The 23235-nt window shown below is 38.0% G+C and overlaps 1 protein-coding gene across 7 annotated transcripts in view; it reads left to right on the top strand.

Moving 5' to 3' along the window:
* LOC113595080 (uncharacterized) overlaps positions 1 to 23235 on the top strand; it is a 160538-nt gene that overhangs the window by 51851 nt on the left and 85452 nt on the right. For 4 of the 7 annotated variants that reach the window (XR_008295465.1, XR_008295466.1, XM_053215406.1 and 1 more), the window contains exon 6: positions 14913 to 15064. Coding sequence is in view for 5 of the 7 variants with exons in the window: in XM_053215406.1 (XP_053071381.1) it covers positions 14913 to 15064 (152 nt within the window). In the remaining 2 variants the exon portion in view is untranslated. Of the gene's footprint in view, positions 1 to 10188; positions 10433 to 14912; positions 15065 to 18074; positions 18136 to 23235 lie in introns of those variants that run through there. The other 3 variants (XM_053215405.1, XM_053215404.1, XM_053215407.1) reach the window with 2 other exon arrangements.

Genomic DNA, 23235 nt, shown 5'->3' with positions numbered 1-23235 from the left:
ATATTTCAACTCTACACACACTGACAACTTCTTGGTTTACACATATTTGCTACTCTGAAATCAAGAAGAAACAAACTCTAGAACTGGTGTCACAAGTCTATTATTATCTCTACCTCTTTTTTTTTTCTCTCAGAAACTTCAGCTGGAACAAAATCAACTTAACATGATTTTACATGAAACCACCCTAAGTATTTAAAGTCATCATTTTTGATCCCCTCATTCACTCAACATAAAAGCATTTAAATGATTTAGGAAAAGTTAAGCATTAGGAAGGTAGCACTTTCAAATCCAAATCTTACCTGGTCAACTGAAATGGAACAACACCCCTGAAAGACTTCTTGATTTGTGCTCCTCCTCAAGGGACAACTAAATCAGGCAGCCTATATTCTTAAACCCTCAAAGAAAAATCAGGACGCTTGATCTGTGCACATAATGGCCTGCATAATGTAAGAAAGCGCCGTTTCCTGGCAACTAGAAAACAATCCTTTTCAATTAACTCACAGCAATTGGCCCACATTTGTTGTTAAACACAGAGTAAAGAAAATGTTTTAAGAACTCAAAAGAACTTGGTAATAGCTCACCAAGAAAGTCAGATCAGTTTGTTCATTTTGAAAAGCATTTTTAATTAATTGACTGCCCATTCCAATTGCCTAACCCTTTCCTAAGAGCTTTCATTGACACACCTGTCTCACTTCCTTGTATATTATTTACTTAAACCCAGTCCTGAATAGTTGCATCTGTTGCTGCAGAAACACAGCGAAAGCAGGAACAATGGTTCTAGCAAAGCAGAGGCATGTAATGTTACTCTGCTTTTGGTCATTTTGTATGCCATATTTCACTTTCTAAAATGTCAGCTTCAGTGTGGCCCTGGATGCTCATTAGGATACATAATTCAAAGCAGTTGTATGTTATGGTCTTGTAGCTGCTAAAGACCACCTTCAGCAGGCACACATTTAGGTGATATATAAGAAGTGCAGCTGGGCTAAATTGATTTTCTGCTATATCAACTGTTTTGAAAGGGCTCATATATACTTATGAGAATCTGGCCTTCTTCTTACGGTGCTGTGCATTCTTACATATAGATTGGAAATTTCATGTTTCAGAAGGGATCCTGTATTGGAGCCCTTTTTAAGAATCTCTGTTCCAAAAGGCAAGTGGTGAGGAAAATAAAAGTTATACACAAATAATTTTTGCTGTTACACTTTACCATTTTAAATAGAAAAGATTTAACTATCTGTATGGTTACATCTCCCAAATGAGAAGATAGCTTAAAATGGATAATTTCCATATCCAACCAAAGCCAAATTGCTTGAAGTTTGTCTTTATCACCCCTTCACTTTGCCAGAATTGACTAAGAGTGTATATTATGGTGTTGAACTTCAACAGCTCTTTTCTTTTATTCTCCTTTTATCATCCAAATTTCTATAAAATGCATCTGCCTCATCTTGCTATCATTAACAGGCAATTTTTCTTAGGTATTATTTTAAAAACATATCCTTTTGGGGGCATTATGTTTTCATAAAGCACTTTCTCTGTTGGTGGGAATTGGAGGCAGTGTTGTATAGTGTTGAAGGTGATGTATTTAGGCAGACCTTCTGGCACCTTCAAATCATACTCTTGACAGCTGTGTCCCCATGGGAAGTGTCTATCCACTTCCCATGGATAGAACAGCCTGGCATAATTTTACAAGTGTTTCTTCAGCTTTAGTGCTAACCGTTACCCTTGCTAGCTCTATATCCTTAGGCAGATTAGTTAAACATTTTGCGTCTCAGTTCCCTTATATGTCAAATGGATTTAATAATATTTACGTTATAGGGTTGTTGTGATGATTGACCAAGATTACATATGCAAAATTTCTTAAAACAGTGGCCAGAAGATGGTAAGGGCCCGAAGGTTAGCTGTGTTTTTAACATCATTGTTGTTGTTATTAATATTCCTAAACTAAATAACTTTCAAGGTCCTTTTCAGATTTAGGATTTCAAAGATTCTATAGAATTCTTAGGTAAAAATCTAAAATAACATAAAAAAAGTCTCTAGAGGCATATAATATAAAATTATCTTTTCTTTTTAATAGTTAATCCTCATTTACTGTCTAATATGTCTAACATTTAGAACTTTTGTATCGCTTTTCAGTAATAAAAGAAAATGCACACTTATTCTGAAAAGTGGGGAGTTTCTTTACTTTATGAAAAATGCCCTCATATTAAATACATTGCCTTAGTTTAACCAAAGGGATAGAGAAACAGAAATTCTGTAAGAATTTTTTTTCAAGACATTTTATTTCATGCAATACAATTATTAAAAGGTTCACAAGCTTTTGCTTCAGCTTTTGGCATTCATTTGGATGTATTTTTAGCCAGCAGCTGCAAATCCTAATTTTTAAGGAGAACTGTATGCTTTTGAGTATTTGCTATAAACATAGTCCTGCCAGAGTGGGCCATAAAGACTCCATCGGATCCTCTCCAGCTTGAAAGGCAAGTTTAACCTGAGGTCTCTGCTGAATCCGTTATGCAGCTCCCTCAATCAAAATACTCACCTTCTCTCTGCTAGGAAAAAAATTCAAAATTAGTAAGAGGCCAAATGAACCAGTCTTCCTCAGAAAGATTGGATTCAGCTACTTAGGTAGATATTTACTATTATCTGCTTGGTATATGACAGTTGCATCCCTTGGTCTTTATTTCTGACAGTCTTGTTTGCCTCAGTATCCTGAAATAGCAAATTTTGGCACAGGGCAAATTAACCTATGAAATCTTAAAAAAAAAAAAAAACAAACCTGAAAGGACAATATTTGTGTAAAAGTGCTGAACTCCGGAGGTTATAACAGAAATACTCTGTAAAATATCAATCAAGTGTCTCTCTTCACGGAAGAGTGCATGTAATATGAAAGCAGTGCTGTATATGCTGCTGGGAAATGTGAACTCCTCCCCACAAATTCTGTGGTAATCTAAGTCACTGAGTGAATTTCCTTCCATATAACTCTGAAAAAAGTCTTCAAAGTTCAGTGCTACCAACTTGAACAGCACAAAAACATAGCATAACATATGGTATTTAGTAGTAACGTTTGGGTATCCTTATTTCTGATTCAAGTATGATGTTGAAAAATGATTCAGATGGGAAATATTAACACTTAAACAAAAATAAAGTCAGTGCTGTTGTACAAAAACATGTAGAGGTCATAGATAATCCCCACAAGTTATCAATTTGCAAACAAGACATTGTCTCACATGACACAAATTGATAAGGACAGTGCAAAACAATTCTTATGGGTGGTATTTAATGATGAAATATTTTGCAAAATAAAATATTTTATAAGCATTGGCTAAAAATACGAATAAAATTTTAGTACGATATACTCAGTCAAAATATAATAGAGCCCAACCAAATTTTCTAAGTTCTCCCTTTTGGAGCAAGGAAAATTCAGGTATGAAAATTCAGGTATGAGAAGTTGCTTGGATGCCCATCAGAAGGGTGCTGTTTCTATAAATTAGAATTCTAATCTGCAAGCCTCACAGTAAGAAAGAACTGACCTTGGGAAACTTATCAACATGCAGATTCTTTGGCCACAAACCCAGAGATACTTATTGAACATCTTCAGTGAGGCCAAGGAATCTGTATTTCAGTAGGTTTTCCTCACATGGATGCAGGTGAGTTTAAGGGCACAGTTGAGAACTATCCATCCAGAGAAACACCGTTTGGCTCAATCTCTGCTTCTCTGACAGAGGGAACACTTGGACAATTGAAAGAGGAGGAAGGTGGCCCAAAGGAAGAAATGCAATTGGTCATGAGGAAGAGTAGGAAAACACAGCTCAGCTTCCCTGGGCCAGAGACAAGGATGGAAAAGGGTAGAGCATGAATCTTGAGAGACAAAGGGAAGATACCTTTAATGATGTCCTATTTCATACTTATAGTGACATTTCATGTAATGGTATAAAAGTTTACATCCTTAAAATAGACTACCAGGCTGCTTCTCTTATCTCTTATTTCTTACTATTTTCCTAGCTGACCCCACTTGCCCTGCTAACTATTCCTTAAAATGGGTTATCTTTTTCTACTTCCTTTACATCTTTCTTTAAATGTCAAAAGTCCTTCTGTCACCACACTACCTAAAACCACACCCACTGCCAACCTCATTGACACTCCCTAATCTCTTCCTGTCTTAATTTTCCCTTTATCATTTATTACCATATTCATGTTGTTCATTTTCTGTCTAGACTGTAAGCTCTGTGATGGCAGGGATTTTGACCTGTTTTGTTTACAGATATATCCCCAGCATCTACATGTTACCTGATAAATGATAACTAGTACTACACAGGATTAAAGAGGTTTCCCAGTAAAAGGAAAAGGATTTTATTCAGCACTAGAAGTAGAGAAAAATTTCATTTAAAATATTTGATTTTTAAAAAATTCTCTGTGTTTCAGAGAAGAAGACGGGTGCCAGGGTGGTTCAGTCAGTAAAGCGTCTGACTTCAGCTCAGGTCATGATCTCACCGTTCATGGGTTCAAACCCAGTGTTCGGTTCTGTGCTGACAGCTCAGAGCCTGGAGCCAGCTCTGAATTCTGTCTCCTTTTTCTCTTCCTCCACCATTCTCTCTCTCTCTGTGTCTCTCTCTGTCTCTCTGTCTCTCTCTGTCTGTCTCTCTCTCTCTCAAAAATAAACATTAAAAATTTTTTGAAAAAAGAAAAAAGAACTGAAGTATGGGAATCTTTTCAACTGTTACAGTGCTCGAAGGTATATTTGTTTTCCCTTCTTTAACAAAAGTAAGCATGGGTAGTTATTGTTTAACCCTATCGAAAGCTAATAATTGTGTCACTTTAGCCTTGGGGAAATGAAAAACAGGAAACATTTTATTGAGGTGCGTAGATTCATGAGTAATATTTTAAAAGGTTATTTGAAGGTTGTTAACAGAATTGTTTTTGAACAGAGCTGTGGTAAGGTAAAATAAAAATCTGTATTTTTGAAAAACCATTAAAAATTAGAAATTGGCCACTGATATTCTGTTTCTTAACATACATGGCTAAACTTGAATATTATTTTTTGAATAAAACCATTACAGAAATAATCCTTAAGCAATGGAAATTATTATTCTAATTAATAATGGCAAGATTACTGTATTATATTGCAGAATGTTTCTTCCAAATAGTCTGACATACAAAGATTAAAGATAGGAATGACCTCACCAGTTCACTGAAAAGGGAGAAAAGGCCTTGCCTACCTCAAAATCTTTTCTTTACTCCTTTCCCAATTCTTGTTCCTTAGAAAAGTCCACTTTTATTTGTATATCACAGGGGACTTTCCTCCCATAATAACAGAAAAGACCTCTAAGTTGTTTGTAGTGACACGGTAATGGCTTGGTGGCTTTCCAATTGTCTTACCTAGTGGACAGCTGAGTCCTGTTCAATGGACAGACCTCTGACACTGGGTACATAGAAGTGCCAGGGCAGGTGCAAAAGTATACTGTGTCTCCAACAGTGTTCTTTATATGTGTATTCCAAAATATTGTCTCTCTATGTCTTTTTCTTTCTTTCTTTCTTTCTTTCTTTCTTTCTTTCTTTCTTTCTTTCTTTCTTTCTCTTTCTTTCTTTCTTTCTTTCTTTCTCTTTCTTTCTTTCTTTCTTTCCCCCATCTCTCTTTGCCCCCTTTCTCCCATCTCATACACACCACACACACACACACACACACACACACACACACACACAAAATACCTATTGAAAGTGTTTACTCTTATCTGCCTTGTTAACTGTGCATCTACTCTGTGCCAAGCACTGGTGAGTAAATGACATGTGTTATCTCATTTAACCAATAAACCAATCCTAGAAGGTGAATACTTTTATCTCCATGTTACAGGTATGGAAAATGAGCCAAAGAGAGCGTAAGTAAATTTCCCAGTCACATTTATTAGTCAGAGAAGCTAAAACCAGATCTGACACCAGAACTTATGCTTTTAGCCATTGCACTATATGGCCTCTCCTTAGCCTCCCACCACATCCAGCATGTGAGTGTACTTGGAAGACCCCTGACCTTTGTGTGTTTAATAAATAATAACATAAAACAGAATGCCTGGCAGATCCACTGCTTGTAGCTCTCAGAATGGATTTCTTTAGTGCAATTACTTTTTTTTTTTTTTGCTATTTATAAAACACCATGAATTTCTTTTAAGGACAAAAGAAGCAAACATTTTCATGCAGTCTTATGTAATAATGTGCAATTTAGAACTAATCCTTTCAGTCCAGGGACGGAAGACTGACACTCTAAACAAAACTCATTGTGTTCTTTGGTGCTGCCATAACAAGGTATGTTTCAAGGATGAAATTCTGGCTGGCAGATAGATTTCTTGGCATCACTATACATGCATCACAGAAATTATTTTGTTTCAGAGGATTCAAACAAGATGCCTGACATTTTTTGGAAGATATTTCCACTTATAAATGTGGTGATTTGTTAGATAGTGGTGTTAATGGACAATAACAAAGGTTTTAATGGCTTGTGTCCTGTTTATAATTTTGTATGATGGGTAAAATGCATTTATTGAAACTCATCCTAATTCAGGTCTTGGTATATAATATTCTTGTAGCTCCCCTCGTCCACATGTAGAATTGCTCTGTATCCCATGGCACAATAAATGGAAACACTTTACTACATACTTAAGCTAACATGGAGCAGAGAGGAATATTCAGCTGCATATCTGTGTGGCCAGAGTTGCTCCCTATAATAGACCACTTGAAGAGCATCCATAGTTCTTCCACATCATTTCTTTGCCATTTGTTATTCAAGGCTGCTACAAGGTTATCAAAATGCCACATATTATTGGAGTATGGGAACCTGACTATCATTCTGAAATGCAAGTAAAATCTCTGATTAATGTAGGAATCTCCCTCAGGCCTAGAATAATCAAAAACTGAAAAGGGTCAAGAGAAGAACATAAGGGTCAGCCCTCTGCTTTTAGACAAATGACTGCTTACATCACCCAAGGTAGCCAGTAATGGTGTCCCCTCTTAAAGATAGAGGTAGAGAACTCTCATGGTGCCTCACCAGTTTTAACCTAAACCACAGAACTCCCTTTCTTTTCCTATCAAAATTCATTATTTCAACAGACACTTAAGGAGCACCCCCTATGTGTCTGGCATTATTATAAGGGTTGGTGATACAAAAGAAAGCAAGACAGCAAAGCCCTTTTGGTGGGTTTTAAAAAATGACTGCAAAATTCTTAGATATTCCTCACATTGAGAGGTGAGTAGACATTCCTTCATTTTGAATGTGGGTGGGTTTATAACTACTTTGACTATAGACTAAGGAGAAATAATGCTAGGTGATTTCTGAGACCAAGTCATAAAAGATGAAACGGCATTTACCTTGCACATGAGAACACTTACACTCGGAGTCCCGAGTTCTAACTTAAGAAGTTCAACTACCCAAAGCTACCAAGGTGTGAGGAAGCTAAGCCATATGAACATGCCCCAGTTGATAATCAAGCTGAGCTCCCAGTCAACAGCTAGCTTTCAACTGCCAGACATGAGAATGAGCGCTCCTGGATATTCAGCCCAGTTGAACCTTCACATGACCATATAGTTCTGGACCACATTTGACAATGACTGCATCAGTAGCTCCAGGTAGGATCTTCCCCAAATTACTGGAAACAAAATCCTGAGAAGAATAAGATGAATGTAGATTTTTGTATGGATTTTCTATCTAGCAAGAGTAGCAGATTTTGTTACCTGGACGTGGGTTTTACCAGCACCGGTGAGCCTCATGGTGACTGTCAGTGAAGACTTGAAGGAGAGTGAATGGAATAGTATTGGGAGCTAGAAGATGGAAGATCTTTGATATATAGTGGTAGAAAGTTTGGGAAAACTGTCACCTACAGAAAATAGAAATGTATCTAGTGAACTAATTGATCTGGCTAGGGGTATTTCTGAGCTAAATGTTGAAAGTGACAACTAATTCCTTTTAGCTGCATAAGATAAAGAGATAGGAGCTAAAGAAGAAATTATTCCATTTTTAAGCAGGATGTAGGACAAATAAAAGTGGCTCCTGATTTGTTAGTTTCAAAGATAAAAATTTTTCTCATCCCCAGTTTCTTCCTGAAGAAGACACTCAAAAAGTGAGACAGAGCCTCTAGGCAAAGATCAAATCCAGGGTGCTGTCAGAAAATGTGGTCTCAAACACTATGAAGCAAAATGTATGGCTGTAAAGCCTTTTCTTAAGAATTGAATTATTTGAGGTGATTTCTCATAGACCCTTTCAAAAAGCCTTTTATGGGTTTTCAGGATATGCCTATTAATTTTCAATTAATAATAGCTCTTCTAAGAGTCTTAAAGGAATGGGTCCCCAATAGTCTCAAAAGGAACCCTAGGTAGCAGTCTATTCTGAGGTCAGATTTCCAGTTTTTGCATAGGGACACACTGTTTAAGATTGAATATTTTAAGCAAAAATCAAGGTATCGTATCACTATATAAAGCCAAAATCATGCCAAGTTACAGGTGAGATATATTTTTAAGAGGTTTCCCCAACAGATTCTAAAATACAACTTTTTTTATGGGAAGTATATACATGGCTATTGTGCTTTTGCCTGATCAAAGGCTCCTACAAAGGTATGTTTGTGAAGTCCTTAAGATGCAAGGACAACTACTGTTGTAGCAGGCATCAGGCATGCATTGGGATCCCCACTAGAGGCTGCTAACCTGTTAGCCATACACTGCATATATTCTCAGGCAGTCCGATTTCAGGGAACAGGCAGAAGGATTTCGAGTTTGAAGAGAGCAGGCTGTGTTGCAGTAGTGGCAGCTTTCAGAGTCAGAGATGTGAAGATTAAAAGGAATTTTATGGACTTGGCATTAGGAGGTACACATGATCTCAGTCCTGCCAGAGCTTCACATCTGTGACGAAATACTGACAGCATCGAGTAGTGCACTTGATAATGGGGAGAGTTGCTGGGACTCGTAAATCCACTTCCCCACCATGCATCAACAGGAAGGAGAAGAGTTCTCTGGAAATGTGTTAATAGAGAGTCTTTTGCAATGAGCCATATGACAAGGTGTTATTGAACAGTTTGGAAAATCGGATTCAGTCAAAGCATGTTATTACAAGAGCAACATACAGCAAGGCATTATTAGAGAAGCTTTAGAATTCATGGGAGATCTAAATTCTCCTTGTTAGCAAGGCTTTATTCAAGAAGAAAAGAAAGGAGGGGTAACAGATGCTGTCTTTGTGGCACTCAGCCAAATGGCAGAGTTGAACCGGAGGCCTTAGTTGAAACGTGGGGAGTTGGAGTTGATGATGCTGGTTCATTAGCCTTCCTAGTAAGTCGACTGTCCTGCAAGTAAGGTCCCATAGAGTGGCTTACAATCTCCAGCTCTGATCAGAAATCCAGACAAAAATGGGAACCCTGGTGAGAGACTCCATTAATTTAGTTTTAGCATATGACACCTGAGTTCAGAGAGAACAGCTGGGATCATCCAGGCACAAACCACCTCTAACTACCCATTTGTATGGTGCTTATTCAATGCATAGTGTTGCCTGGTGAAAGAAAAGTATCTTCCTTTCCATTTTTGAAAAAAAAAAAAACTTGGGTATAGAAAAGATGGGTATTTTTTAGCAAACAACACTTTCCATGGGAGACTTTCCTTAGCCATGTAGAAATTAAGATCAGAAGGCAAGGAGGAAGCAAGGAGGTGAGTCGTCCCTGCAAGCAAAATTGACCAATAAGTATTCTGGCTCCTTGTGTAGGAGGCAGGGATCATGCATGCAGGGCCTGAAAAGAACAGAAGCTGATGCTTTTTCCTGTATGTAGGAGTCATTAACTTAGAAGTAAGCCTTGATCCTGAGTGGAAACGATGATAGAAGGCACTGGTGAGAATTTTATTTTTTTCAGGCCCATATTTTATAATGCTGTGATGTGCAAGCTAGGGACAGCTGCATAGCCCCTAGAGAGCCACATGCCACAGAGGTGTTTGCTGGTGCAGGGAGACCCTGCTCAATTGGTCTGGGGCAGTGGCACAACTGGCATGGGTGACGAGCATTGTGGAGGTGAGTGTGAGAAACTTCTCCAGTATCCCAGTGACAGGGCTGAGCCAGAAAGAAATGCCTCCAGTGCCAGTTCAAATCCTCAAAGAGAAAAAGAAGTTGTTTGGTGCTCAAAGGAAGAGTTGGAGGCTTGGGCGTTAAAAGTAAATTCCCTCTTGTTTTCTCAGCCATACCTTAAGAAGAGGATTTTTATGGAAGGTGAGAAAGAGGCTGCATTTTCACCTCAGGGAAGGCTGTATAGATGCTGCCACATACCACCTAGATGTCTTTTAGAATCAAGGTAGGCACTCCCCTTATTGGCTGGGATCTGGATGCTGAAGGGTCACAGCTGCGTCCTCCTTCAGGCATTGACCTTGGCTCAAGGAAGCTGCCTCACCCAAGGTTATGCCCTCTTCCTGTGACACAGCACAGATCCAATGCCTGGGCAATGCAGGATACAAAGGCTTGCCCCCCTTGCCTTGATTTGGGACATATCTAAAGGGCCACTCCACCTTCAGAGATCCTCATGGGATTCACTGAGGCCATGAAGCTGTTCCTGTAATTACATCGTGGGTCAACTTCTCACATGTCATGGATTCTCACTAATTCCCTTAACAAGTTAATTTAAATATTTGTTCATAACTTGATGTTAAGACACTTCATCAGATTCTGTGAGAATCAAAATTATGATCTGGTTGGTCTCTGACTTCAGGGAGATTTTAACTTACAGAAATGATAAATGACTATAATAAAATGTAATACAAGGCTGGGTGGCCTAAGTGTAAGGTGCTAAGGCATTCATTCAGCACACCTACCATGTGCTTTGTGTAGCAGTGTGAGGATAAGTAAAATAGCCCCTGTTGTTAAGGATTTCAGTGTGTTCAGGGGAAGGGAAATCCATTATTGACAGGAGTTTCTTCATGGAGCCTCAATTTGTTTGTTTATTTAAGTCCCCACACACATACAATTTTGAGTTGGATCATAAAAAGTAATTAAGCATTTCATGGAGGGTTGAGGTGTGATGGAGTGGGAGGAAAATTCTAGGTCGAAGTAGTAACATGAAGGCAGTAAATGGAAGACTCTTTTCTCACAGTAGTTTCTGATAGGATCTTTCAATGTGTAGCTGTTAATAGAATGTTTACCGTGCAACTGGGGTCCTATGTGGGGGAGAGGCCTGAAAACAAAGATAAGGAATAATGCCTTTGTTTAGTATAAAGCATAAAGATTTTTTCTAGCTTATCTCCTATATTTATTTATAACTTCATTGTCTATCTCACAGTCTCTCTATCTCATATCCTTTCATTGTTTATTGATGGTGATATCACAGTCCCTATTCTTCACATCCTCACTTTTTGACTTTCACTTTCATTCCACCTCATGTGCCTTCATCCTGGACCATGTGTGTCATCTCTTTTCCAGAAACAATACACTGCTGTTTTAAACCACTTAGTTTTGAGGCGGTGTGATACACAACAGGAGACAACCCATATATCCTTTGGACTCTTTCACAATAGCCTCACTCACAGGTGGCCTGGAGAAAAGGCAGAGGGGGCAGTCTTCCCAATTGGCAGAGGTTTGGGTGGTGTGGATCATCATCTATTTCGCGTCAAAAGACAAGTATGTTGGGACACCTGGTGGCTCAGTCGGTTAAGCGTCCGACTTCAGCTCAGGTCATGATCTCGCGGTCCATGAGTTCGAGCCCAGCGTCGGGCTCTGTGCCGACTGCTCAGAGCCTGGAGCCTATTTCAGATTCTGTGTCTCCCTCTCTCTCTGACCCTCCCCCATTCATGCTCTGTCTCTGTCTCAAAAATAAACGTTAAAAAAAATTAAAAAAAAAAGACAAGTATGTTGATATAAGATTAAATATATATGGGGCACCTGGGTGGCTTAGTCGGTTGAGTGTCCAACTTCGGCCCGGGTCATGATCTTACAGTTTGTGAGTTCAAGCCCCACCTGGGGCTCTGTGCTGACAGCTCAGAGCCTGGAGCCTGCTTCAGATTTTGTGTCTCCCTTTCTCTCTGCCCCTCCCCTGCTTGCTCCCTCCTTCTCTCAAAAATAAATACACAATTAAAATTTTTTTAAAGAAGATTAGATATATAGACTCAATAACAGTGACAAATGTTTGGGCTTGTTGGTCAAGGGCTTGGAAGGAGAAATGTTAAAAAAATGAGACAGAGGTGTCTGAGGAAGGAACATGCAAATTGACATGTCACCATGGGTGTGAAATATGATAACTCTGATCCACCTAAACATGTAGCCCGGAGAGAATCTACTATTGAAGGTTATAGAAACAATCTTATAGAATAACTTAGCTAGTTGATACTAGTCAGTCTTTGTCAAAAGCCACCCCAGTGTTGTACAAAGGGCTTATATGGGAGAAGCTATGTAGGCTGTGTACGGGCCCAACAACGTGAATTACCACTCACCAAGGTGGACCTAGTACTGCTGTTGCCAATTACCTAACCTAAGAGCAGTGATACTAATACTAATAGAGCACCCTCTAATAGAGCACCATCCCTTGAGGGGACCAACTAGCCAAAGTTGATTACATTGTGGCCATTCCATCTTGGAAGGCAGAAATTTATTTTGAGTAGAGTTCTCTATGTGATTGCCTTTTCTGCCCATTAGGCACACAGGCAGCATCATTACTCAAGGGCAAATAGAATTTTTGATTTACCAACATGTGATCCTACATAGATTATATTGGAACAAGCAGTGCACTTTGTGACAAATAAGACGTGACAATAGGCACCTGACAATGAGATTCACTGGTCCTATCACATATCCTATCACTCGATTCTGCCAGCCTGATGGAGTGATGGAATGGCTTTTTTAAGGTACATCTAAGGTGGCAACTTGGAAATTATACTCTACAAGGATATGGTGCCCATCTTTATTCTCCAGGATAAAGAGCACACCCTAAATCATCAACCATCAACCATACATCGATCTGGGAACTAGGGAGAAGGGACTCCACTTATTATCACTCCCAGTGACCCATTTGGAAAATCTGTACTTTCTATCCTCACAACTCTAGGTTCTGTAAGTCTAGTGGTTGTGATTCTCAGAGGGAGGATGGTTCTGCAGGAGCCCCAGTAAACTTTAGCTATGACTGCCATGAGGTTACTTTAGGTTCTTTGTGCCAGGGATCCAGTAGGCCAAAGAAAAGATCCACATCCTGGCAAGAGTAATTGTCTCTGATCATCAGAAGAGGGTAGGGCTGCTTTTATGTAATAGAAACAGAGAAAAATACACTTGACACCCAGGTGATGTGCTAGAGAAAGGGTAGGGTAGAAGGGGGTTCTTGGTATTCCCTAGACTAACTTTTCTGGTAAACAGACATGTGCAGAAGCCACATCCTAAGAAGGTTCTCAGGGCCTGGGGTGAGCCTGGGTCATCCCACCAAGTAAGTGAGTGAGACAAACTGATGTGATAGTTGAAAGTAAGCAGAATCTAACAGATGATTTAATAGATGAGGGAGACTACAAATATCAGATGCATCCTGGAGAATATCTACAAGGGGCACCTTAAACTTGTCCCATTAAACTCCTCATAATGTTTTCCTAGGAAAGGATATCAGTATTAATCCTGGAGTTGTTCCCTTTGTGGAGACAATATGCTATATGAAACAAGTAGAAGTGAATGGTATACGGATGGATTATAGTGGATGCATTTGGACACTGCCCAGATTCTCCTTCATGGTCAAGGCTTCACGGTCTCAGATACTAGTAGTGTTTGCTAATGATCCACAGTTACCTGCAACTCTGGGATTTGCCCTTATGTGAAGGAAGCTGCCTTGAGCAAGTCTATGCACCTGTCCCCAGCTGCAGCTGTATCCAATGATTGTAGGGTATGTTTGCTAATGTGGGACATCTTTGTAGGATCATCTCAGCCTTGAGAGACCTCTGTGGGGTTGACTGAGGCTACTATTTCAACTGAATCTCATTTTAACTTCTCTCTCTGCCTGGTCTTGTCTTCCTTGCTTCTTCACACATATACTGATTCTAAGAGCACTTCCAGTAAACCTCCTGCATGCAAATCCTGGGGAGACTACCTGCAACAGTGGGGTAAATTCATAAACCTAAATGGCTGGGAAGGGGAAATCCTGAGGTTTTCTTTATTCTAATAACCTCCTTAAGGGGTTTTGTTTATATAATGCTGAGTGTAGGAGACAGTTAAACTCCACATAAAATAAGAATTCAGAATTCACAGGGAGCAAGTTCATAAGGAGGGAACAAAAACTACATGAAGGAGTTTTATTTTTTTTTTAATTTTTTTTAACGTTTATTTATTTTTGAGACAGAGAGAGACAGGGCATGAACGGGGGAGGGGCAGAAAGAGAGGGAGACACAGAATCGGAAGCAGGCTCCAGGCTCTGAGCCGTCAGCACAGAGCCCGACGCAGGGCTTGAACTCACGGACCGCGAGATTGTGACCTGAGCTGAAGTCAGACACTTAACTGACTGAGCCACCCAGGCACCCCATGAAGGAGTTTTTAAAAAAGAAAAAATCAAAAAAGAAAAGAAGAAACTTGATAAACATGAGAGGGAAAGATTTCTTGTTGAAACCAATGAAGGGACTGAGTTTTGCATCCAGGTTGATGAGAGGAGGTAGGCGTATGTAGATACAAGAGTCAGACAGACTCGATACTCCTGCCCTGACCCTGGGACTTCTAAGAGGTCTTTAAAATTGGGGCTTTGAGGGGAAGAAAAATACATGGCAAATAAGTAAATTACAAAATACATTTGGTGTCTCAAGTAGTATTTTTCTGGAGTTGTGTTTTCTTTTTTTACACTAGTATCTCTTCCTTCCTAAATATGTTCCTTTGTATTCAGTTATTTTCTGTTGTCACTGATTAATCAGCAGTTTTATTATAAACCTAGGGGTTATCTTTGACTTGCTTTCTCTCAAAGGCAACATCAATACCTCTGGAAAGTTTATTGGCTCTGCCTTCAAAATATATTCAGAATTTAGGAAGTTCTTCAGGCAAAAGGAATATAAGACCAACCATAAAACTTGGATCTACATCAAGAAATGAAGAGCATTGGAAATGGAATCAAGCAAGGTAACATAAAATTAATTTTTATTCTTTTAATTGCTTCAAAAGATAACTGGATGTCCAAAGCAAAAATAATGGTAACTATTATATATTTATCCAAAATGTAAATGTAAAATGTATGACAACAACAGCAGATGGAAGGGAGGAATTGGATGGATAGTATGTTAAGGTCTTTCTACTACATATGAAATTATCGATACATTATTTTAAGGTAGATCATGACTAACTAAATTGTATATTTAAAAACCTACAGCAACTACGAGAAGTTGTATAAAAAGACATATATTTCTATAGTAGAAATAAAGTAAAATTAAAAAAAAATACTCAGTGAATTCAACAGTAGGCAGAAAAAGAGGACAAAAGAGATGAAGAACAGATAAAACATTAGAAAACAGCAATAAAGGGGCACCTGGGTGGCTCAGTTGGTTAAGTAGCCAACTTAGGCTCAGGTCATGATCTCACAGTTTGTGAGTTTGAGTCCCACACTGGGCTCTGTACTGACAGCTCAGAGCCTGGAGCCTGCTTTGGATTCTGTGTCTCCCTCTCTCTCTGCCCTTCCCCTGCTCATGGTCTGTTTTTCATTCTCTCAAAAATAAATAAACATTTAAAAAATTAAAAAAAAAGCAAGATGATAGAGTTTGACCTACCCATAGACTACTTATGTTAAATATAAATAGTATAAACACACTAAAAGGCTCAGGTTGTCAAAATGGATAAGAAAGCCAGACCAAACTATATGCTTCTACAAAAAAGCCATTTTAAATGTAGGACATAAATAAGTTCAATATAGATATGTCAGTCTCTCCTTCTCTCCCTACCCCTCCCTGCTCCCTACTTCTTTCTCTCAAAAATAAACTGTAAAAAAAAAAGTAGATATGGAAAAAGAGGACAGTGATTTTTGTATATTATAAACATCCAAAATAGTGCCTAGCGTATAATATGCACTAAATAATCTGAGGGGTTAAAGGGAGGAAGGAGACAAGGGAGGGGGAAATGGGAGGAAGAAGGGAAAAAATCAAGGGGAAAATAAATCTTTTATAATTTCATTTTGCTAATATTTAAAAAGAGATGTTATGTTTGAAGCTTTGGTGCAGTAAACTCCAAACTACTTGTTACAGAACATATAATTGCTCTAAAATATTGTGCCAAACCTTCTCTCTCTTTTTTTTAACCAAGTAAATTTTATTCACAGGTGAGCCATAAAGGTACAAACATATTTTTTTCTCTCAATGCTTGTTTATTTCTATGGTAAAGCCTTTAGAAATCTACTTACTGTAATTTTCATATTTCTTCCCATATCTCTACATGATTTGTAGATTTTTCTGGTTCTTTTTAAAAACATTTTTTTTATTAGTTTTCTTTATTTTTGAGAGGCAGAGAGAGACAGACCACGTGTGGGGGAGGGGCAGAGAGAGAGGGAAAAACAGAATCAGAAGCAGGCTCCAGTCTCTGAGCTGTCCACACAGAGCCTGATGCAGGGCCCGAACTCACAAACCGCGAGATCATGACCTGAGCTGAAATTGGACGCTCAACCAACTGAGCCACCCAGGCGCCCCAGATTTTTCTGGTTCTTAAGTATGGTGTTTTTGTGAGTAAACATGGGATTCATACTAAGGGCAGGAGTTGGCTATATGTATGTCTATCTACATGCCTTGGAAATAACATTTCAATGTACATATGTATATTTAGTCACAGGGGAATCTACATTAATTTGTATGTCTCAAAAAAGTTTGAAATATTCACTGATTGTGTTCATGTTGCAATTTAGAGGTTAAGAATGTGAGCCTTGGAATCAGACTCCCTGACTGTGATGACATACATTTGAATGTATGACTTACCATTCTGAGCTTCTGTTTCTGGTATAAAATGGGGGTGCTAATACTGACCCCATTGGTTCTTTGTGTGTACAAAAAGAATTAATACATAGATAAGACTTAGCAGCATATATAAAATTTAGTATTCAAATGACAATTATTATAATCATTAATATTTGTAAAATCCTATTTTTAAATAAGTTATTTAAAATTTGAAATAGTTGGCCTTTACAATGTTATCCGTAGTGCATAAATAAAGTCAATAAATACAAATAAATTTCATTGTATATCTGGGTTGACTATATAAAACTGTCCTGTTCATTCACTTACTCATTCACTGAACTAACAATTTTTAGCACCTTCATTTTGGTAGGTGTGTATCAATGATAATTTTCTTCAGAAAAATAGATTCTGGGTTATGAAATCCTCTTGCACAGAAGCTCTATGAGTGATACCAAGACATTCTCCTTCACAGGGCTCATTCTCTAACCCGTCAGGGCCTTTTAGCATTGGAAATAGTTCCATGGCGTTAGCAAGGCCTATATTCAAGTTTATTTCTCAGATTCAGGCTGATTGACCCTGATTGGTCCACATAAGACAAACTAGTTTCAATTTCTCTCCAAACGTAAATGTTCCCAAAGAACATCTTTTTTATTGACATCAAGGAGGTGTTAGGCAAGGGCCAGTAATAACAGATTGCTACTCAAAATATTCTCTCTACCCCCCCCAAAAAAAAACCTCAAAAATAAATTATCCTGGTAGTATAAAGCAATCTAGGTCCTGATGTTTACAGTTTTTCACAGTTTTTCACAGCTGAACTTGTGTTGTTGAAACTCCTCTGCAGTGTAAATGACAGATTCCATTTCTTGAGGTTTGTGCACAAAATGGTTTTAGTTGTTAAAATTAGTTGTTAAACCTAAGAAAAATGATTGACTTTGAGACCAGATTAGGTTTTTATTTCTTTAAAAGGGCCAGATTGGCAGTTTTTCATTGGCATCACTTTCCAGACAATAATAAACTAACATACTATTTAAGTCTGCCTCAAAGATGGAATGCTATATACAAGTATGTGTTTATCAGTGTGGGAAGGGATTTTGCTTATTCTAAGAGTCTAGAACCAGTTGAAACTACACTAGAATGTTGTTGGGATACCCATCAGCATTTCATAATCTCTCAATTACTCTGCATTTTTCTATCTACAGCATAGTACATTTTCATCTTTCAGATTGTGAAAATCAGACTCAGAATCACTTCACTGGCTCTGTAAGTAGTTAAACAAAGCTGCATTTAGCCTTTCATTATCTTTCAATTAACTATGATCCCTAGAACAATCTGGGCATGAGAATTTAAACTGTCAAATTTGCCTTCTGCGATGCTTTTCTTCCACAAATTAGTGTTTCTCAAAAGCCTCCCATAAAAATAATGACCCTGACATTCTAGACAAACGAAGTGGCTGTTTTTCTTGCAACAGTTCTCTTTGAGCTAGAAGATACAATTTTACATCTATAATTACATAAGAAGATATTTCAAATACACTTCTAAAAACTGACATCCTTTGTCCTTCAGAGGATGAAACCTAGGCTCTATTACTGAGGAATAGGCTCTGTATATTGAGGAACATATACTTTGTGAGTGATTTTTTTAAAAATTCAGAGAAACTTGGTCAATGGCCAGATATAAGTGATGAATTTTTAGGCAGTTATTAAAATGTTTGCCTTTCAAAGCACTTCTTTGGAAAAAGAAGCCATGCCACTCAGAACCACCTATCAAAGCTCTTTTTATTATCTGCTGCCACAGCTATCATTGATAACATGTGAATAGAACTTCAGCTTTATATAACAGCTGGAAAATCAACAGATAGTGTTCATTCACCAGACATTTTATGAATATCTGTGTGTGCAAAGCTCTGTACTGTCTTATATAGGTAGAAAATATGACACATGACTTCTGCAAGGAGTTTATAAGTAAATAAGGGAAAAGAGACATTGATGTAAGTAATTATGTCATAAGGAAGAAAGGTCCTCTTAAAGATCCATTTTATTTTAATGTAAAAAACAGAAGTATAATCCAGGATAATGTTTAAGAGATACACATAAGTGGGGTGCCTGGGTGGCTCACTTGGTTAAGCGTCTGACTTGATTTCAGCTCAGGTCATGGCCACATGGTTCCTGGGTTCCAGCCCCACATCAGGCTCTGCACTGATAGTGCAGAGCCTGCTTAGGATTCTCTCTCTCTGCCCCTACCCCGCTCATGTGCACTCCCTTCCCCCACAATCTCTCTAAACAAACAAACAAACAAACAAACAAACAATCTTAAAAAGAGAGAGACACAGAGACTCAGATAAGAAGAATCCTTGGTCTTCTTCACTGTCATTTCACTGGGTCCCTTTCCCATATCCCGCTCCTCTCCCTATTGTCCCAAACCTCCTGCAAATAAATATGGGCGTAGAACCTTAATTTACTTTTCTCATGGTATATAATTCAGAATTTATACACAGCTACACACAGCTACCTTGGCTGAGGCTTTTTCCACACTAAGCATAAAGTAAATTCTATAATTCAAATATAAACCTTGGGCCTCATTCTTCTCAAAGTCTTGCATATATTTGTTGTCCTTTAATCTTAACAGCAGGACATCAGTAGAGATTGACTTATTAAAAGAGGCCATTGAGATGTACACATACTGTTACCTAATATTTCACGTATCCCATTAGTTATAAGGCTGCCATTTGAAGCATGTTTTCCAAAGGCTCTGCCCAAAGGAATTCTTTATTAGGCTTTATTGATAGTTTATAACAATAATTAGCAATCCCCAGTTATTCTAGAACAGCTAACTTTACCACAGAAGGGGCCCCTCTACTCTCCTAGGGATCCTAGAAAAGCAAGTGAGCAAAGAGTTTAGAGCTACACAGTATCAGGAGATAGTCACTACTTCACATCCTCAAAATTCTAGCTACCACACAATGAGTAATGGTTGGGTGCCCTCTTCTTATTCATAAACTGGGAACACGGAGCTGATATTGGAGAAGCCAGTTATGTGTACAATTTGGATCCAAGCCCTAAATTCCGGTTCTACTTTTCTGTTATCTTTCTTTTTTCTTTTTCTTTTTTCTTTTTTTTTTTTTTTTTGGTCCCATGGATTGTACCACTTACCCCCAAGTAGTTAACTGACAAAGCACGCTTTTGCTTCCAACTCTGAGCCCCACCCCCACTTCAGATCTCATCTTTTCTCTTTTCCCATGTTCAGATGTCCCATTATTTCCTCCTCTTGATGCTTGACCATACTATAGGTATTTATAAAACAGACTGGGGTGGGGAATGGTGCTAACAGAGAAAGAATATTAAATGCTCTAGCACAAGTTGCTCTTTCAGACTTTATTTACTTTTCACATCCCATGTTTACTTCTGACTGTGAAGGGCAACCATGTCCTTAGTGTATCAGTTAACCAAAAACAATACATCAAAGCTCTAGCCATGTACCAGGAACTGTCTAACATATCATCTCTTTAATGTCTAGAGAAAACATCCACAGATTCTTTTCCCACACTTAAACATGTAGACATCCTTCTCCCTTGATATATTGCTCTGATCTTTGTAGTCTTATACTTTTCAACACAGAATTGTCTGCTTAAGAAAAGAAAATGCGAGGACGCCTGGGTGGCACAGTCAGTTGAGCGTCCAACTTCAGCTCAGGTCAGGATCTTATAGTTAGTGAGTTCAAGCCCCATGTCGGGTTCTGTGCTGAAAGTTTGGAACCTGGAGCCTGCTTCGGATTCTGTGTCTTCCTCACTCTGCCCCTCCCTGACTTGCTCTCTGTCTCTGTCTCTCAAAAATGAATAAACATTAAAAAAAAAACAAAGAAAATGAAAAAAATAAATTTCAAGTATGCTTGAATTTTCATAAAATATAAATATTTGTAAAATACCCAGCTATTAGCTATGCTAATACTTTTTATGGATTCATACAACAATGTTTTCTTCAAAGTATCCTGAAGAGCACTAGTGAATAAGATCTTAAATTCTCAAGTGAGCATTAAAGGAATACATATTTTCAAAGCAGGAACTGGTGGGGTACTGGTGGGGTACCAACTAGCTGGCTCAGTTGATAGAGTGCATGACTTTTGATCTCAGGGTTGTGAGTTCAAGCCCCTCATTGGGTGTAGGGATTACTTAAAAATAAAATCTTAAAAAAAAATCAAGAACTGGTGAAAGACTATTTGTTTCCATAAAATTCCAAGTCCCAGCAAATTATGTAAATAATACCAAAGCGTTCATAATAAAAAAAATTCTTATTCAACACATTTTCACTAAGGAAAAAAACCTAAATAACAAGTAGAACAACAATAGCATCATGCCTCATTTACCTCCAAAGTTAAAATTGTAGATGACTCCCTATTAGCTAGTAATTTATTTTCAATCCAATTGTGTTCTTGTTGTAGACTTCATTACACTGTAAGATTCTTCATTCCACTGAATCCAGAGGTTTTCCAAAATTCTACACTAAACAGTAAAATAAAAATCAAAATTGAGAAGAGCTGGATTTGCTTCTTGTAATTTTCACTCCATTTTTCAGGTCAATTTTGTTTTTAAATAAATAAGGGTAGATTCCTCTAATGACAGTGTTGGTAATGACTTCTCCAAGAGAAAAATAAGGCTGTTTGAGTTATTGGGAATGGGTCTAAGTTCTCTAAATCCTTTAGTTCTTATTCTTTTGAAATACTGCTTCTAATGAACTGAGTTATTTCACATTGAAAACTCTGGTTGTGTTGTAACATAAATGCCATTGGCAGGTATCTGTGAAATGTTTTGAAGAATAGAGTTGGCCTTTACTCCTTAAAGAAGTATTTCTTCAGGATTCAAAAAAGCCAAACTTAGGATTTCCCACATCCTTTTACCATCTCTTAGATTTGACTCACTAAACTTTCCACCAAGATTCATTCAGGAAGTTTGAGAAGAAATAGGAAGTTTGAGAAGAGAAGGGTGAGGAACAAAGAAGAAGTCAGTGAAAACACAGGTGCTTCAGCATAGGACAGTCCTTTTCAACCATCTTAAAAGAATGTGCCAATGATATTTCTACTATCTATATTTCCTTAAGTTACAATATTATAATTATCTATAGGGCAAGAACAGAGCTCATGGGGTTCTATTAATTCAGTCTTCAGTACCATTCCAACATTGGTAATTAACAGATGCTTGTAGATCATATCTGCTATAACTCAGTGGAGAGTAACAAGCAAATTCCATTTGACTTTTTTTTTTTACATAAATAGAAATTGAATTATAAATGTTTTGTGAGGCATGGTTTTTCACATGGACTCCACATCTCCCATTTTAAGATGTCCCCATCTTAAAGCCAAATGTGCTTAAAATATTTTTGCCTAATCTTTTGGTAATTCCTTCCATAGAACCCCTCTGTCAGTGGGGTGGGCTGCCAACCCATCTCCTTCTATGACCACTCTCCATCTTCTCTTTATTTATTTATTTATTTATTTATTTTCAATATATGAAGTTTATTGTCAAATTGGTTTCCATACAACACCCAGTGCTCATCCCATCTTCTCTTTAAATTGTCATTGTTGTGTCAAGAGAATGCAGTTAGTAATCCTAATGAATTTAATGTCTTTGAACTCTTTATAGTCTTACCCATACAAAACATAATTACATACAGTGTTCTACCTGGGTTGTGGGCTTGATCTCCATCCACAGTGAGATGGGAAGTGATTTACAAGCAGAGCCTTATGTCTTATGTCTTATGTCATATGTCTATGTCTTATCATTTTATCATTCCCTCGGTGCTTGCCCCATTGTTTGACACATGGGGAGACAAATAATGTCTTCTAAGTTTCCCATATCTTGTGGAACTCAGACCTCTCTAGCATGGTGCCCTCCTGTGTTCTGTCACTAGAGAGATCTCACCCCTGAGATGTTCTTTTCTTACTTCCTTACTTGTTTCCTTGTAGCATGGTGAAATATCCTGTCCTTAGAGCCCAACTTGACAAGTAATTTTTCTAACAATAATTATTTATGATTATGTTTTTGTTTTGTTTTGTTTTTTGTTTTTTGTCTGTTCTGTTTTGTTCTGTTTTTTTTAGCAATGGCCAAGTAAAGATAAAGCCCTACCTCTTCAAACTGATGATGAACAAGGATCATGGCAAATCAGTATTTGAAAATCTGGAGACCCGTGGGGTTTTCAAATCCCTAAAATTACATACAGTAGGTGGCCAAGTACTCCAGTTGGGAATCAGGCTAGGTTTAGTCGCCACATCCTGATCATTTAGCATGTTGTTTGTTCTAGTTATTTCCTTTTGTTTCAGGGAAAGCTGTTATAGCAAATGTTGATCATGAATGAAAAAGGGCACACTGAT

Source organism: Acinonyx jubatus, chromosome C1, assembly GCF_027475565.1.
Source record: "Acinonyx jubatus isolate Ajub_Pintada_27869175 chromosome C1, VMU_Ajub_asm_v1.0, whole genome shotgun sequence".
In the NCBI taxonomy this organism is placed as follows: Eukaryota; Metazoa; Chordata; class Mammalia; order Carnivora; family Felidae; genus Acinonyx; species Acinonyx jubatus.
This window is presented reverse-complemented; position numbering and strand designations above follow the sequence as displayed.